The 19632-nt window shown below is 37.9% G+C and overlaps 1 protein-coding gene across 1 annotated transcript; it reads right to left on the reverse strand.

Moving 5' to 3' along the window:
* LOC111870118 (F-box only protein 11) lies at positions 1-19630 on the reverse strand. The gene is made up of 11 exons (XM_023862142.2): positions 19460-19630; positions 14911-15303; positions 14294-14447; positions 11482-12062; positions 8450-8694; positions 7872-8175; positions 7473-7776; positions 6179-6399; positions 4382-4600; positions 3200-3407; positions 1-2012 (listed from the first exon to the last, which is right to left on the reverse strand). The coding sequence occupies exons 1-11, from the start codon at positions 19581-19583 to the stop codon at positions 1883-1885; spliced, it is 2883 nt and encodes a 960-aa protein (XP_023717910.1). The 5' UTR covers positions 19584-19630; the 3' UTR covers positions 1-1882.
* Positions 19631-19632: the final 2 nt, after the last annotated feature.

Here is a 19632-nt window from a genome sequence, read left to right on the forward strand (position 1 = left end):
TATGGTATTTTATACTTGTGTATATTTCTAATATGTTTACAGCACAAGTGCATAACTACAAGTTTGTGGTACATGAATTAAACTCACAAATCTGATGCTTCTGTCAAAGACAATGCCTACCACTACCACAGCTGAATAATGTTGTAAAGAAGCGCAGTATCATTTACAGTACTTGGCAGATTTTAAAGTGATTGTTTGGGGAGAAGGAAGTAAAATGGAAGAATGTTACATACAACTAACTAGAAATCAAAATATGTCAAACACAACAAACAACTGACATATGGAAGAGAACCCAGAGCATAATTCACTAGCATAACAAGTCTGCTCTGTTGAACAATGCCTCGTCCTCTCCTTATGGTTCTGCATGTCTTCCATCCCACACAGCTGTTTGTCCAAGAAGCACTGGTTTTGTTGTGGAAAAGCAATGCATTCATTACACTCAATACTGAACCATGTTTTAGAAACATTCGTATGGCACTTGGAGAAGGTAGTTTTAATGTCAGTATAAGATTTACATCTGCTTCTCATCCATCTCTACAGCACTTGGAAACTAGACGGACTATGCTTTAGTTCTGTTACTTCAAAACCGTTTCATTTCATTTTCCAGGATTTGTGATGGTAATAATTACAACACAGAGCACAAACTTAACAACTCTGTGTGATTGGTACACTTCCCAGACTCATGATTACAGTCAGTAAGTTTTCTTCTCGATTTTGTACAAAAGACAACTCAAAACATATATTCATATATATATATATATACTTCATTTCGAAAATGTTAGTGTACTTTCTTTAACTAAAAATTCGTAGATACACTAACATTAATATGCTTCAAAAATACAATGAAAATATACGACATAGCATGAAGTTTACACTTAGAAATTTCTGCTCAAAAACAGCACAAACACATTAAAGTCTATTTACATAGCGAGGGGAACATCAAATAAAGCAACAGTCTTTTGTGGCAAATCAGATCTTTAAAAAGCTGGGTAACTCCAGCTTTATAAGCTTGACAATATTACTCAGTCACACATAAAATCTGATTCAAGGATATGCATAATGCAAATGTTACAGTTTGGCTCAATGTTCGATCATTTTTAATGACCCACACACAAAGGATTTGAACTTCCACATTTAAATTTGATTTCATATGGTATTATATATAAAGCACGAGGGCAGTAATCGTATTAATAGACATTCTACTACAGGATATATATATATATAAAAAAGGCGAATGGAATAGAAACGTAAAAACAACCCCAAGAAACATGGCATGGAATACTATAGCTGCATACCATTTTGATTTGGCAAGAACTCCAGATCATGTTTTCTCTGGCATCGCTGGAACAATATACATGTTGAACACCTGCTGGTTTCACTTATCCATCTCCAACATTCGCAGCACAGGATAAACTGAATATTTTAACTTTGCAATTTTTCTACTGGTTATAGTAAACACACATATATTTATATATATTTACAGTATCATCATACATAGGCATGCATACCAATACACACACATAGCACATTCATTCAATTACTCAGACAACACATACAGACAAAAAAAATCGCTTGTTAAGAATTTTTCGCAACACATTCTAGACCATTAATGTGTACATGTTTCAATCCAAAAGAAATAATAAAAAAAGAAATAAGGAGATTCAATTAATTAGGATCTCGTCTCTTTGATCACCAAGATTTAAGCACATTGCATGTATAGGCCATACTTTGTGGGAGGTTAATGTAATTCGAGACAATTAGGCCTCCTCACATCTGTGCACAAGTGGTCTAGGAACAATGTTCTTCCCTGTCGCAGAATACCACTGGTACATGCACTAATGTAGGCAGTACACAGATTCACCTTGCTGCCTGTCAGTATAACTTAATTGACCATGAGGGTATGTGATTCCATTGGAGCTGCTGAGTCATATAGAGTATCTGTGTCTTGCGTTGGCTCGCCCTGAAGCTGACACTGGTTTGTCAATGTGCCAGCACCACAGTCACAAAAGAACCTAAAATAAATTAATAATTATGAATCCACAGTAATCCTATCGGTAATTCAAAACATTCAGACATGTGATAATAACATTCCAATATAACTCTGCTTCTGTTAAAGTTTAGTTGTCTGAAATTTCTTATGTACAATATTTAACCTCTGTTCTTACGGTAAGTGTCACAGTTGGTAGAAGACCTCCAACCAAGGAAGTACGAAGACAATAAAAAAAAAACAACAATCTAAAAAACTATTGAAATTTCAGGCTTTATTAGAAAATATGACAATGGAAACTCCCAAAGAGATGCATGTGGGAGTTCACATGGTGTTTCCTTATCAGATACAATTTATGAATTCACATCACATCAGATTTTTCTAATTCCTTACACTCTTTCCCGTTATAGTCAACTCACTGTTAAGACTCTGACCCTTCTGTGTTTAGGATGACCGGAGAATCAACACATGGCACGGTGGAACCAGAATGTTTCATTAACACAGATACAGTAGAGACAGTGTCACGTAACTTCGAAGAAGGCCACACATTCCCCGCATTCCTGCAACCCACCCCTTGTCTGAAATTTTTCTTCTGCGCATTCAAGGTTACTCTTGGCACTCTTGGCCTTGTTTGAAGTTACGTGACACTTGCTATACAAAGCTATGTAAGTTAACAGCTGTTTTCTATGTCTTTTGTACAAAATCTATTATTATTATTACTTTACTTGAAGAAGAAAAAACAGAGACTGAAATGTGTGAAAATAACTGTAAATCGCCATAACCTAAACTTTGTATACGTAGGCTGGTTATTTCAAAATTCTGTATACACACAAATGGATTCATTCTTAATGACCTAGTTTTTTATTTTGAATTTCTAGCTTAAGAAAGTATTAAACAACTATTTTATGACACTATGCATTTTTCAGCATTCTAAATGGCAATTTAATTTAGCCAAAAACGAGTGACAGGAATAAGAAAATCTTTACTAGTCACACTGGACGGAACTGTTTGACCTCTTATGATATTGTTAGTTTAATGGACCCTGCCCCCAAAGCTTCCTATTATTAGGCTTGGCAAATCTGAACTGTAGATTATCTGATCATTTCTCATTGGAGTAATTCTTCAGTTACAACAGAAAGTAAAAAAAAAAAGATTTTAAATGACTCTTAGACTGAACAGAATTAAACAAACTTACAAAGAACCTGAACATACCTGTCATGCCTGATGAAATCAACTTCATGTCCAGCATGGCACGTTTTAATGCAATTGACACAAATGGCATTGCGATCTGTTGTGTTGCATGTCTGACATCGATAAAAGTCGTGCATTGGAAATGAAGTGTAGCTGGAGATCTTGTATAAACACTGACCATTGGCAACTGCCTTCTCTACTGCATCTTGATTACTAAAAATCTTGTTATCTAGTGATAAGACAATTTAAGTTATTAAACACAGTAAATCCTAGATAAAACGGGTCAAACAAGAACCAACCATCCACCAATGTTTGCTTTTATAATCCCACACTTCTGATGCAACCTTATGGAAGTGACAGTGATTGTATCCCTTTCATTGCTGACATGAAAGTTTGAACCTTGAGTCATGAGATGGGAACCCCTAGACTATGGAGGTCGCTTAAATTAAAAGTAAACGAATGCACCTGTATGCTTTCACTTTGGTTTCCTGTCAGAGCTTTACATCAGAGTGAATTCATGTTCAAATGTGGCGATAAACAACTTTTGTTGCTATGTGCTCCTATGTTATTCAGTAGAAATGATGAAGAGAACTGAACCCTAAGAGAGAGTAATTCTCAATGTAGTGCGTAAAGCATACAGAACAAGACTAGCATACAAAATTATATTCATTCACTTGCTTCGTTCAGCAAATGTGTACCCACTGTGAGAGTATAAAACGTGAAGATGCTGAATAAATGACCACTAGAAGAACAGAATCTAAGCAGATATATACAAAACGGTGGACACAGATACAAGACTATTCCTAGGAAGGTAACACAGGACACACAGCTATGTTGTAGAACAACCTATGTGGGTCAATGATGCTGATTATTAAGTCACATAAAACATTTTCGATAGCAAGATAAGAAAGCAATGAGTGAATTGGGAAAGACATGAGGCATAAGGGCCACAGCTTCACTGGAGGTTTTAAAAATGTATCGAATGGCTAAAATACAAAATGTAAAAAGAAAAAAAAATAATTTAGTTTAAAAAGACAATTTCAGGTAGTGGAGGACACGGTATAAAATGTATGTGGCAATGGTAATAGAATTTTATAATTTAATCATCTCTTATTCTCCATCTTACGGTAATAAGTTGCTGATGTGCAAGGACAGAGGCCTCTCTAGACATATTGTTGTAATGAGCTTGCACTTAGCACTTACCAGTATCAATAGGCCGAACACCACTCGCAAGACAAAGTCCTCCAAAACGATTATTAAATATCTGGTTTTCTTCTAATGTTGCAGTGGCATTATTTGTAATTTCTACTCCTGCTGCTAGTCCATCAAATATTCGGTTCCGCCTGAGAATAGGGTGACTCTGAGTAGATATAAGGACTCCAGCCTGTGCATTACGGAAGATGTCATTCTCTTCCAAAACACCTAGAAAAAGAATATGAATCTGTTAAGCAATGGTGGTATGAAAGGTATATACAGTAAATAAACTGTAACAACAAAGGTTTCCCTCATAACATATTGTTAAGTGTTTACAGGTGTGACTAATGATGGACTTCGATTGGAATGGATTTATCACTCATTTCCTTACAATCTCTTAATCACAAAAAAATTACAATAACTCATAATAAATGATTGCCTAGAACTCACTCCAGTCAGACTGGACTATGATTGTTCCCTAGCAATGGGTCTACATGTCACAATATATTTCAATATTGCAAAATAACAATATGTAAGCATATTTTAAACCAATACTAATATAGTCAACTCTCGATTATCCGGGCTAATGGTGGGGATGGAAATCACGATTAATCGAAAACCCGGTTAAGACAAATTTTATTAATAGTAGTACTGTAATACTGTACCTTCATAATACTATAGGCCTGCCTGCGTTTAAATTTATTCAACCTCACTTTATGTCATCTCATGGCCTATTTAATACTTTTTTTTACATTACACTGAAGTATGAATTAGTTATTTCAATCACAGTCTTCAACAACATCCAACACTTTTTACGAATATTAACACTTAAAAAAATTTAATATTGTCATTTTCTTTTTTGCGGCATTTTCCTTTTTCTGTTGAATACTTAACACAACATGCTTCCTTTTACACCCTGACATTTTGCTAACGCACTTGAAGATTGATACAAAGATACTAACTGGGGCGATGTATCTGTCCTTGAAACTTCCCACAAATCCTTGCATTCTTTCACCCCTACCTTAGAACATTGTGTTAGCATAATGGAACCAAAGAATGCAGAGCTCGGTTCACACTAGTGCGAAAATAGTGTTACAACTCGCCATGTGAAACAAAAGTGAATGAATATTAAACAACATATAAGCCTCAAAAAAGCCTCAGTAGCCCCAGTTAAGCTGCAAACCGGTTAATCCGCCCCCGGATAATCGAGAGTTGACTGTATTTGATACCAAAATGAGGATCCTTATAAAGAGGAACAATAAGGGATTAAGAACAAAATGTTTCAAGAAGTTGGAATTCAATGATTTTTTGACAAGGGATTATCAAATTAATTTGGCAATATAATAGAGTCAGTGTGCAGAGGTATATCCTACACGAAATAAGAAAACGGAAGGCTAAGTGGATTGGTCATGTTTTACGCAGAAACTGCCTTCTAAAAGAAGTTATTAAAGGAAAGATAGAGGGGCAGATAGAAGTGACAAGAAGACGAGGAAGAAGACGTAAGAGAGGAATTGTTTTGGAAGAGACTGTGTACCTGTCGTCTGACAGATTACTGACGATGATGAAAATACAGAATTGATGTCACCCCCCCAAAAAAAACAGAATTAAAATGTAAAGAACAGAGATATATGGGATGATGTGGAACAAGATAAATCAGTCAGGTAATGGAGGTCACCAAGAAGACATGAAAGAGCCGGCAAAAATCAAAATGAAAAGATTGTAAGAAGAAAGAAAAGACACAACACTTCCATTCATCCGTCTATATAAAATATAAAATATGTCAGAAGAATAAACCATTTCATATACCTTTACCACCATTGAAGATACATATACCACCATCCCGGCCATCAAAGATTTTGTTTCGTTTAAGTGTCGGATTAGAATCTGTTTTGATCCAAACTCCTGCCATTGCATTGTCAAAGATCTCATTCTGCTCCAACACCCCCAAGCCACCATTATAAACCAAGACACCACCATTCTGACCACCCCAAATTTTATTACCTCTGATTACTGGGTTACTGCCCGTTCTGAAAGTACACAATAAAGGGTTCATTATAATGTGTCACTTTTTTTCCTATTAACTTTAATAATTCATATGTTAAAATATATAACTGAATTATGTACATAAAATTCTTACCAATACAGAACAGTCTAATAAACATACGATGACAAGAGACAGTCAAAATGAAGTGCATTATGGATTGATGGGTAAAATAATTCAGATATATAGCAATGCAATAAGAAATTCCAGTTGTCTCTGATGTAATGACCCATGCATCAGGGAGAATAATGCACAGCACTCCAGCAAGGAGGATGACAATATGAGCATCCATTTTAAGTTCCTTTATAAAAATTGTAAATTTTCTTTGGAATATTTGCTGGCTGCATGAGAATTCCACATGCATGTATACCAGATAATAGGGAGTTTATGGTATAAGAATGACCGTGTAACATCTATAGTACTTGCAACTTGTACTAACAATTTATTTCTTATTTAACACATAATGACCTGGTATGCATTTTACAACACTAACCAATATATCTAAATATTATTACAAATACTTTATTGGCAATCTGTTCATATATGGTTATAAAATGGGGGCACAGGTTCAACTGGGAAACTAAATATATTTATAGTAGAAACTGGTAACACTCCAGTTAGGTCCACGTTCATCAACAGTACCATTTTACCTAAAAATGGGTCAACAAGCTGAAGAAATGCAATGGAGCCGTGCTCACATTCATTTGTGATTCATTTGCTGATAAAAGCAGAGGTAAAAATATATTGAATTCTTTCTTCCAAAATTGCTTCCCCACAAATAGGGATGTGTAGATTATATGTAAGAGGAAATATGTGATCGACTCCTCCTTACTTTACAGTCCTTCAAATATATAAATAAAAAGAAGAAAAGGAGCAAAACACTTATTCCTCATGTCTGCTTATCTAAGTTTTTACTACCAGTGCAACTTTCACAACATTCCACCAACTTGTTCCAGTGCTCATGTATACCACTTTTAAACAGCTGTAATTAATTTACATTCACATATCATAATTATGAAACATTAACTGAACAGGTTCCCTCATTACTCAATGTGTTACCTTATTTGCACACCAGAGTACAGATGGTTAAAGATGTCATTATCTTCCAATCTGCCATGGCCATTGTCATAGAAATATACGCCAACCTGTTTCCCTGAATGGATCCGATTCCGCCGCAGCACAGGTGTGCTACCAGTAGTAATCCACACACCAGCCAGTGTGTTAGCATATACTTCGTTCTCCTCTATCAGACCTTGACCCTTCTCATGTACATAAATACCACCATGCTGACCATGGTGGATCTTGTTATGGCGCACAATAGGATCACTATTTGTTCTAATCTGGATTCCTGCCAATGCATTTCCTGAAGCACAAATAAAATTCACAATTCTGACACGAGGAACTTTCCGGAACATACTGTATAATAATCACAACTAATTCTCCAGACACTTTACTTACCATAAATATTATTATGTTCGATAAGTCCCCGTCCCTCTCCAAATATATACACTCCGCCTTGATGGCCATTGTATATCTCGTTGCGTCGAATGGTGGGATTGCTGTTTGATGTGATCCATACTCCAGCAAAATTATTAGAATGAATCTTGTTGTCGATGAATTGACCCAAGCCATTTTCATGAACATAGATACCACCTGTCTGCCCATGATGAATCTCACAATGTACAACTGTAGGATTGGCACCTGCCTTCACCTCAAAGCCAGCAATTCGGTTGTCATGAATGTCATTAGCCTCAAAGTAGCCCTGTTAAAACAACGTTCCAAAAGTATTAAGCTGAAAATGTGACGGTTCTACCTTATCTACCCCATGTCTGGGCCATTTAATGTCTATTTCAATGCCAAATTCTTGGCAACACAACTATCTGTACAATTCACATCTAATGGAGACATGGCAAAATTATTCCAAACAATCACAAGCATTATCATGCCCTCATTAGAATTCAAAACAGATGCGTCACATTATTAGGGCAAAGCTTTAGGTAACAGTCACTAGCAAATAACACAGAACTACTTCTCACCATTCCATTATCAAAGGTGAAGATTCCCACATCTCTACCATGATGAATATGATTCCTCCTCATAATTGGATTGGCAAAGTTCTTGACCCAGATTCCAGCCAGAGCATTGCGGCTTATCTCATTATCTTCATAAGTGCCTTGGGCATAATCTGTTACATATAGTCCCACGTTCTCACAATCACTTATGTCACAATGCCTCACTACTGGATTTGCTGCCACACCGCTTACACACACAGCCGCACCAACTGCAAAATAAAAAGTGTCACTATGCATCTACCAACTAACCTCACAGACAACAGTACTTCTCGAGAAGTTAAGAGTCACTGCCTTTTATGGAACCTGAGAGGCCACAGCTTCAGTTACATCAATCCAGTCCATACCCTAACAAGCTACTTAAGGCTGATTCTGATATTCTATTCTAAAATTTATGGGGTGAAGTCTCCCAAGTGGTCTTTTTCCTTCTGATTTAGCAACTAAGATCTCTTACATATGCTATATGCACCACCTATCCCTTCCTCCTTCATTTCATAATCCTAATCGAAGTTCCAAATAGTCATCAACACTTTTCAGGATGAGACACCAAAATGCAATAGATGCATCCAAGTCCAAGGTCCCTGTGTAGTATTTTGCAGTGTTATAATTTTTATATGGGGCTGCTGGCTCCCTGCCCAACCCCCAAGATGGTAGATTATCTTTGGTCAGCTGTTCACAACCGATTATTAAATACATTCACAACTACCTTCCATAACATGTCAAGAAACAAGTACAAAATTAGATAGCAGCAGCCTGCTATTAAAAACAATCTTTGATACATGCTTTTCATCTACCGTTCACTACTAAAGTAAGTAAATAAGAGAAGGCATCCCTGTAACAGGCCGTGACAGGGTTGTAAGATGTTGAGGTTCCAACATTTTCTAGACTATTGGCTCATAGACAGCGGCAAGGTTGTCAGCCTTACGCGCCGGCCGCCCTTTACCCCCAAGAAGATTCAAAGAATATTCCTGGTACTCATTTCTGTTAAGGCCGAGTCGACCCCAGGGCCACAGTGCGGCTGGAAGGATTAGGTAAATTGAAAAATCCAATGACCTCATCGGGACTTGAACCTGTGACCTTCCGGCTTCTAGCATAGTGTCTCAACCAAGTACACTAACGCGTGCCCCACCGTTCACTACTACTATATATATTTCAACTGCCAATTTTATTTTAACAACACAGATCTCACAAAGGCTTCAGAAAATTCTGTAATGAGACTTCTGAGACTGAAGTTACACCACCCCCAATTCATTCACATCTACTTCACCTTTCCTTACTTACTCCTACCTCACATCACTCACCTCGAACATGTGTTTGTCAAAATGGAAGTCATCACTTACTTGGAGAACAAGGGCCGTGCTATAGCTTGAGCAGTTAGCAGTTGGCTTCGCACTGTGGCGGCCCAGGTCAGGTCATGAGGGATTTGTGGTGGACAAACTGGCACTGGGTCAGGTTTTCTCTGAGTACTTTGGTTTCCCCTGCCAATTCTCATTCTACTGACTGCTCCACATTCATCATCATCTATCATCCAGGGCTGGTACAATAGGCCAATGTACCAAGTGGACTCAGTCTCACCCCACCCCAAAAAACTAAACCACTTGGAGAACAGGACTTCAGAAATACAATTACCCTAAATCTACTACCAACTAAAGACAATGCATTTACAAGCAAGTTACCAGTATTCTTTATACTAAAATTTTCATATTACTAGTCTGTTAAATTATGGTGCAAGTGGGCAACATTTCCAGAGCCCTGTTACAGAACTGGAACACAACCCAACGACACTTCCCTCAATTTCTCTGTACTTACGAATTTATTACTCAGAAACTGCCATGTGTTTTCTGTATTACAATAACCATTCGCAGTAGTCAAAACTTCAAAAATAGCAAAATGAGGTTACACAACATACAGCAACATCCAGATACTAACTGGGATTCTTCTACTGTATTACAAGAATTTCAAATAAACAAGAGTGTTACTTTCTATTAACACGTAGTAGACACATACCATTTATGAATTCTGTAAATTCTAACTGATCATCATATGGACATCAGTTCTGAATCCAGAAATGTTCCACTTTCTTGTTAACTATGAGTAAGTTTCAACTATATCGAAGCGGACCCAACACCCCAAACAATCCAACGATATGTGGGAAAACTTACCACCAGAACTGTTAGCTTTTCAGTACTGTTACATCTATACTGACACACAATTTATTGAGTTTTAAATTCTTGGAAACCTTTTACAGGGTATTATTTATACATAACAGATGTTACCTGCTGCAACAGTTCTGGCTGTTAAGCGCTTACTGTACGTAACTGTCTCTGTCACTGGCAAATGAAAGTTTAATAAATAATGAGACAGTCAGGAGAGATAATGTTGAAGCAAGTGAAACTTATTGCATAGATATTCCTTCAATGTTGCAACCTGTACAAATGATGCAAAATTTGAAACAGCACACAGCACACAGGAACATATCAAACCATAAGCCATACAACCTCAAGCTGACGTCTCCCATCTTCGGGATGAATTAACAAGGAGTTCAGCATTTTATATCAAATATTTTAACATTTTAGCGTTTTAACTTAAAAATAGGTTCGGATGAAAAGTGAGAACTTGAGAGTGTACTCAACTATCTTAGCATGTTTTGTGCTTTTACACGTCAACATATCGTAGCAGCGTCCACACGACAAACATAATCATCAACATCAAAAAACAGCGACAGTGTTTCCATAATTATAGCAAGTGCCTCTGATGATGGTTGTGTCAAACCGAAACATGTAAGGCAGAAATAATAATAAAAAGTGACCTACAAATTGTTACACTCGACGGACTCTCTATTAACTTTGTGTATCAAGAATGAATAGCAAACATACAGTGGGGTTTCACCTGATAAATAATACAATTATTATTACCAAAAATACTCTTTGAAAAGGTAGCCATCTTACAGTGTCCTATATATACATGTTTAACACATCTAAGATGTTTATAACACTCACCAACTGATGTACTTCGTATGATGCAATGGTCTATTGTGGGACTACAATGCTCTCCTACTTCCAGGCAATAATGTTTATGATGTGGAACGGTGGATGTTACATCAGGAGAGAACTTAAGTGTGAGATGACCAGCATACGCTTGCTTGGCTCCCTCAACAAACATAACAGTGGACTCTGATTCCCTCTCCAAGACAACAGATTCTGCCACATTGCCTGGGGCAGCCCCAATTAATGCAACATCAGAGTCTATTACAAGAAACTCGCCACGGTATGTCCCAGCATGGAGAAACACCAGAGAACTATGACCACTGCTTCCATCACTGGATCCAGAGCCCACTGTTCCACGTTCATCTACATAGTCAAGGGCACCCTGCACCGTGTTGAAGTAAGAAATGTTGCGGCCTTGGAATGTTAAGTCCTGATAGCCTGGCCGAACATGGACACCTCGGTACAACTGGTGAAAACTTTCTTTCCAAGGGTTGAGATGTCCAGGAACATCTCGAGACATGAACTCAAAGCGACATGGAGCTGGGTTGAACAGAGGCAAGTCATACTCATACACACTTTGGTATAAGTTTTTCCTGCAACAAAAAGTTGTATCAGCCACCCCTAACCATAGTAATGGATGGTGGACATTATTTCCAGTGCTGCCACCTTTGTAGCCTGACTCTCTTCTGGGGGGTGGGCTCTAACTAGGGTTTCTGGTTGCCAATCTGGGTGATAAACAGGTGCCATGCCAGCTATATGTACTGCTGGCTGAAGGTGATCAAGGCAGAATGGAATCTTTTCAGTACCAGTCATATACACTACATGCACTGAGCTAGACTTTAATTTCTATTACTACAATAACAAAATAATAACAATCTTAATCTCTGTGTATGTTGTCAGTGAGATCACTTTGCATAGTGGTTCCTTACCCACCTCCTCCTTTTGATTACAGTTGTTATGCAGATTAAAACTCTTCGAGAATTTTGCAGTGCCTTGCTTTCGGCCTAATTCTGATAATGTTTACCCTGCCATATAATGGTGAAGATCTTCATTTTTCTGGTGTCTGAACACTATCTCGTTTGTTAGCCAAAGTCTGATGGAGACTTCCATTGTCACATCTGGGCAACAGCAGTCCCTTTCCAAGATACTCTCATCACATGATAATGCATGTCCTACCTCAGCATCCTGCTTACATCAACAAGAGGCCTCCCTAGACCTCTGCTTTATTATGTGATGACCACTATCCACCTTTGGACGTGATCCCACTGATTCAGAATTTCTAAATTATTACAATCTCTCCTATGTAACAGGCTGGAAACATCTTCACTTCCTCTGCTTCACGGAACAATGTGAAAACATTCACTACAATACATAGGTACTTACTCCTTTAATAAATTATATACTGCTCTTTTTTCTCTTCACAGCTTTTATGCTTTCACTTACACCACTATGATCTTACATGACTTACCTTCCTTTTTGGTGGTAGTGGTGTGAGGAGAAAGGTAAAGCTATTCCTGTAACAGGCTGTGGAGGCCCACAGGGTTGAGACATCGAGGCTCCCACATTTAGTTAGTTAGTTATTGGAGAGGCTGGGTTTCCCCATGCACTTAGACCAGTATTGGTCCATTGTGCTTCCCTCTATGATATTCTACGAGTCTCTATACCCTACCAATACTGGTGCGTACCATCAGTCCCGACCGAGCCAGCGAGTTCGGCCTCTACTGGCTTAGCGGTATCTTTTTTAATGCTTCCCCAATCTATCAGAGGCGTTAGAGACTACTGTTGGGCGGGAAATGTCCTGAATTTTGCTCAGTGGCCTCCTTTGGAGATATGAGGTTCTTTTACGTGCCGTAAAGCTACGACACGGGACCCACGGCTTAAAGTCCCTCCCGGAGGACTTGTTCCCTGAATTTTTCTGCCCTTAATAATTCCATGAACTCCGCCGGGTTTGAACCTGCATACCTTGAGTCACGAGGTGGGAACGTTATCCCTAGACTACGGAGGCTGCTCAGGCTCCCACATTTTCTAGTCAATCAGCTCACAGATGGCGGTGAGGTTGTCAGCCTTACATGTCAGCTGTCCGATTCCCCCAAGAAGATTCCTGATTCACATTTATGTTAGAGGCTGAGTTGACCCCAGGGTCACAGTGCGGCTGGAAGGAATTTGTTAATTGAACACTAATCCTTCTAGTCACATTATGTTCCTGGGATCAACAACCTCACCACCTTCTGTGATCCAACTATCTAAAAATGTGGGAGCCTTGATGTCCACAACCCTATGGGCCTCCATTGTCTGTTACAGGGACAGTTTTCCCTTAGTGGTGTGATGAAGAAAAGATGCTAAACTTTGTAAGATACAGCCTATATGACAGCGAGACAGAGACCATGGTGCATCATGACAACAAAGTTCCCCTTCAAGTTAGGCTATTACGCTTTATTCAAAGTGCAGGATTGTTGGAGGACTGATGGTCATGGTGTATGGGCCAGTAGGGTCCACCTCTTATTTAATCATTGAAGCCATTATAGCAGCTCACGAGACATCAGTGTTGATCTTAATATTTTAGTGCGGGGCCTACACTGACTCCTCTGAGTTATAGTACTATTATTTCAGGTTCCTGGGAGAAGAAAGCCAGATGAAACTATGAAATAACAGTGCTAGCTCACCTGCACATTACAACGTACTTCTCTTTCACCTATTTACTGTACATGAGAAGTAAGGGCATTACCTTCTATTAACAGGACATTTTTTCTGCATACTGTAAGCTATACAAGTAAGCTATGAATCGTGTGATAAGTACTCTACATACACCATATTGATGACTTACCACAGCTTGGTGTCATTAGCGATGGCTTGGAAGCGCTTACAAACTTGGCTCACTCGACACAAATCCTGTTCCAGTAAGTAGCCAAATATCACTAGAAGAACCTCTGCTGGCAACTCGTACTGCAAGTAATGAGCTGCCGAAATGGCAGAACAAGCTAGAACACACGCATGAGGGGATGATGATAAGTCACGTAAGAAACACTGTAAAGAAATATCTGATTATTCTTGTAATCAGCTGCTGTTCTTTACAAAGTATCTCTTGAAGCTGCTGGAAGAAAGTTGTAAAAATATCCTTAATTCAGGCTGAAGATTCCTCTAAAACTTCAGTAAATACCTACGAGCGTCACAACCCAGAAGGCAAAAACCTAAATTTCCACAAATGTGAAACTCTCAAATCCCATATAACGTTTCATTTAACTATGTAATATATATGGGTGTACGTGTTATGTGGTTAGAGTGAGCATTCTATTTTATATTTTAACCAAAGCTATAAATAACCAGACCACTTTCAAATATTATGAACTGAATTAGGCACATCATGTGACCTATATTAGTTTTCATATCTAAAGAGCTAGAAACACTGAATTAAAATATCATAATTTCAAACTCAGTACTCACTTTCATTTGTGACTGAACATGTTCGACGCGGTCTTTTACGAGCAGGGAGCATTGATGCGGAGTAATTCGTGGAAGCCGAGACTGATGAAAGAGGTGTACCACTCGTGCTAGCAGCAGCATAATGGTGCGGTGGAGATTTCCGACGCAGGTCATATGGCGAATGATGGCTAGAACTACTGCCATTGCTGCTGTTACTACTGCTGCCACCACTACCACCACCGTTTACATCAGGTGTATTAGTACTGCCAGCGACTGCTGCAGTAGTGGCAGCTGCCGTGGCTGTAGAGCTTGTCGAACTCGATGAGGCACCTGTTGCAGTAGAACCGCTCGATGTGCTGCCTGCTCCAGGCATACTTTGATTGAACACTTGACATATCAGTTCACATGGTTCTTCTAGAAGAAATGTGTAAAGGTGATTACTTTAAAATTCCCATGACTATTCTTATGTTTGAAGAACAAGTAACATAAAGTAATGCCAAGCAAAATAATTCACATGTCAAAACTAAATTTCATGTTTAAAATGTAGAACACTTGCACAAACTGCTTAGTGCTGATGCAGATCATAGTATAAATATTCACAATAACTTCACTTTTTTTACAATCTCTGGTTGTATTTCATAACATTTCAACTGAGACTATGCTCTATTCTTAATATTTATGGAATGCATGTAAACAAAACATTAGTGATAAGTAACAGTGTACTTCCCTCTTAATGGCTTACAAGCCAGTGAAGTACTCTTTGCATGGTACACATAATGCCTCTCTTCATTGCAACAACAGTACACATAGATATAGTGGACATCATGTGTTGTTCCTTGAATGAGTTAATGTGTTTCTGCAGGAACAGTATCCAATATTTCTAATAAGTGTTGCTGTGAAGTTATTCATTTCTTCAACATGGCTGACAATTCTCAACGAGGCTATTCTGGACTATATCTGGCGAGGAAACATGTTTTAGAGAAAAGCATCTATACAGGTAAAAAATGACAGCTATAATGTGTACTGCCAAAGGACACTTCTCACAAAGGAATATCAAACATAGCAGAGAAGGTATCCTCCTTGATGGTATTGGCAATAAGCAGTGTGTTCAACATTGTAAGGGTGTATAAATCCACCAGCCAGGCTCAGTGGAAACAAAGAAGAAATAAAGGAAATCAGGGAGGGGGGAAGGGGAAACAAAGTGAAATCCATAGCAAATGACACTAATGGGTTTGTCTAAACAGCCATCAGGAGGAAAATACACCCCCTCCCCCCTTTCAGCAATGAAGCAACGATTTCTGACTGATACTGTGCAAAACATTCTGAAACTTCCCACTTCCAAAGGAAAACTATGCACCAACTATTAAAACTGCAGAGGCTTCAAGTTTAACACACAGAATATACACACCTGTCTCTATGATTGAAACAATACTGTTGTACTGTCGCAGGTATCTCTGAGATATTAAATGTTATCATGTACAGGGCAAACCCATCCATTATCCTGATAAAGACCAGTCAACACAGGTCACATCGAACAGATAATTCAGCGAGACCAAACAATAAGGTGTGCTAAGGATGTTTTATTGAAAGGATTTTCAATGGAAATAAAACTCTCTCTGAAAGCAAAGTGGCTAACTGTGGTGCACCCCAGCAGTGAAAAGGGATATGCAGTTGACTGTCTGCAATTTTCATTCAACAAGACAGTATCACGAAGGAAAGATCCAGAAAATACTGTCCAATCTTGACTCTTATATGTGTTACCGTAATGGACAATGTGTCATGTCATATCACTGTAAGTTGAACATTAGAGACTTCATAAGACCTCAGGTCAGAGAATAAAACCTTCAAGTAAAAAACTGTTACAAAAATTAACATAATTGCAGAAAAGTGGGCAAGTTGTGTTTGCAATTTCATAGTGTAAGAAAAGCCAAGATTCTAGGACATGGATGACAGGATGTAAAGTATTGAAGCAGTGACCATCAATGTTGGGGATAACAATTCCACTTCAAATTTCTTTCCTTCTGCTGGCTTTTGTTCTTATCATTACCTGTTGATGAAGGATGAAAACTAGCAGAAAAAAGTAACTTAAGTAACAGTATGTACGTGTCTGTTTCTCACTTCATCTCAACAGGCAGACAGGTTGCACTCACACACTCACCGTGTAAGCTGACACTACATGTTCACAATGTACTGCAATAATTTTCCCATGAACTTTACTGAATGCCATAAAAACAAGTCACTGCATTGTGAACTATACCTTTAACTCATCTTACTACCTTTCTCTCATTTGTCCACATGGAATCCAATGACATTTTAAATACAGATTTCTCATACTAAAACTGTAGTTTGAATTAGTACTGTAAAGCCATCCAACCTGGTACTGTTATACTGTTATAACAGTATTCAATTTGAGGATGGGGTGTACAAAACATCTGAACAAGACACAAATTAACTTTTGCATACTGTCTATAAATACAAATCATCTGTTAATCAGGATCATGGTATGAGATGACTTGGTGTTACAGCTTGTTAAACCATACCTTTTATTCAAGATCTTACTTGACACACGGACAGTTTTTACAACTTATCAACACATTAACTACAAGATGTGACATGTCAATAAAAGGGAAGACACAAAAGCAAGAAGATAAAACTCTTCATAACCATGTCTGTAACAACATAAAATCCTACAAAATAATAGTTATTCATGAAATTTATAAAGAGTCTGTTTTGTATCTGAGGACCAAATCACTCATGCAATTGAAGAAAATGAGGTTACATACTACGGACAAAGTTCATTTTTATAGGTAACATTTGATCTAAACAGCAGCACTGTTGTGAGCAAACTGTTATACTACCTTAAAAAAAAATGTTATACTACAGTTTAGTACCTTCATACAAATTTTTCAAAAACTTTTTTGAGTCACTGATGTTCGGAAATTATCACGTATTTGAAAATTTGTCAATTAAACTTCAATGGTTTTATGCTAGTAGTATAATAGAAGTTTACATGTATTTTACTGCAACAACAGAATAAGAAACCTGAACTCAGGGTAAAAATCCACAAATATAATTCATCAACGAGGCCATTTCCACTCTCTGCAGATGAAAAGTAATGCAGTTGTACTTACTGTCTTAACAGTTGTATAGTGAGACTGAATACTGTCAGCATATTATATAAAGTCTCATGCAATAATACTAATCCTCTCTTTGTCTCTTTCCTTTCTTTTCTTTTTTGAAGGACTGAAGTGTGTCATGAAGCCTACATTCCATGGATCCATTATAGAACTACACCAATGATGCAGACCATACCTTCAACTTTGAATTAAAGTAAATCCCTCATTCAGCAAAGGAGTGTAACAGTCTGTGAGCCGGGATAGCAACTGGCTATGGACTGCACAGCTGAAGCATTGGAGTTCCGAGTCCCGGAAGGGTGAAGAATTTCCTTTTCTTTATGTTGTCCAGAACAGCTGTGGGGCCCACCCAAACTCCTATACAATAGGTAGCAGGGGTTCTTTCACCAGGGGTGAAGCAGCCAGGGTGTGAAGCTGACCACTCACCTCCAACTAGTGCCGAGGTCAAGAAAATGTGGATCTATACATCTACTCCCCCAGATGTCTTCATGGCGTAGTGCTTAATTAGTTAAGCACAGGGACAAATTTACCTTTAGCGTAATAGTCTTTCAGTGCTGATTCAAAAACTTTGCTTCCTGATTTAAATTGTCAATGATAATTTGAAGAATGAATAATCTGATTCTTGCATAGTACACTTCTGATAGCTACTGAAGTTATGGAAGTCATATTTATGTCCTATGTTTATACAGTGTATGCCTAAATTAATCTGAAACTTTCCCATGTTATACGCAATGAACAACAGTAACAAGAGTATGAAGTAAAAGTTTTTTATCTATTAGAGGCTCCTTTTTCTCTAATGTTTGCTGTTATTCTAATTATTTTTTATTTTTGAGATAAATACTTTCTTCTTGCTTATAGAATTTTCCCAGCATACTAGTCCTCTTGAGAAGATAAGAGTGAAAATAAGCACTCTCCTTATAAAGCATCTACTTTCTTGAGTGATGTTACTGTCCTCATATCAACGCATGCTGAACTTAATTTTGCGGCAATAACATTCAACGTGTGTTTGCCAACCTAACGTACTGTCAATTTGTAGGCCAAGGAATTTAGTTGCTCCAACTTCTTTTATCATCATACCCCGTATTTAAATTAATACATGTTTCGCTGTTAGTGCACAATTTCATAAAGGTTGTTTTGCAAAATTTAATACACCTTTATTGTCCATATTCCACTTACTCAACCTAGGAGAGACAACATTCATGCAATAATGTTAAGTAGTCACTTTTTGGGTTTGCAATTATATTTATAAACTGAAACGAACGATTTCTTCACATTTTAATGAGCATATTGTTAATTCATAATTCACTTCTGTCGAAAAATGTTCAATGAAAATACAATCCTTGTTACATCCTACATAACAATAAGCTGTCAACAGACATGGGCCTAAGACGAGTCCAAACACTTGGTCTTCGAGAAGGAACAACTTTTCAACTTACCAGAACTTGACCGGGATAGAAGTGGAATCCTGTTGGCCACTTTTCTTCGTGATCTCCTTAAATATGAACGCGTTGATGTGAATGATGCACTCGGCATTTTAGATTTTCCCTTATTTTTCACCATAGAATGTCCTAAACAAAGGATACCCTTCCATTAACCCAGGCAGCCATTT

This window comes from Cryptotermes secundus, unplaced genomic scaffold, assembly GCF_002891405.2.
Source record: "Cryptotermes secundus unplaced genomic scaffold, Csec_1.0 scaffold594, whole genome shotgun sequence".
In the NCBI taxonomy this organism is placed as follows: Eukaryota; Metazoa; Arthropoda; class Insecta; order Blattodea; family Kalotermitidae; genus Cryptotermes; species Cryptotermes secundus.

Bases quoted from the DNA above. Each gene is read 5' to 3' on its own strand.
- LOC111870118 (XM_023862142.2), bottom strand. From the start codon at position 19,583: ATGGTGAAAAATAAGGGAAAATCTAAAATGCCGAGTGCATCATTCACA. The intron at 6,400-7,472 runs GTAACACATTGA...GTGTACTTTCAG, and splicing joins TACTCTGGTGTGCAAATAAG to AACGGGCAGTAACCCAGTAA. The intron at 2,013-3,199 runs GTATGTTCAGGT...AATTTATTTTAG, and splicing joins GATTTCATCAGGCATGACAG to GTTCTTTTGTGACTGTGGTG.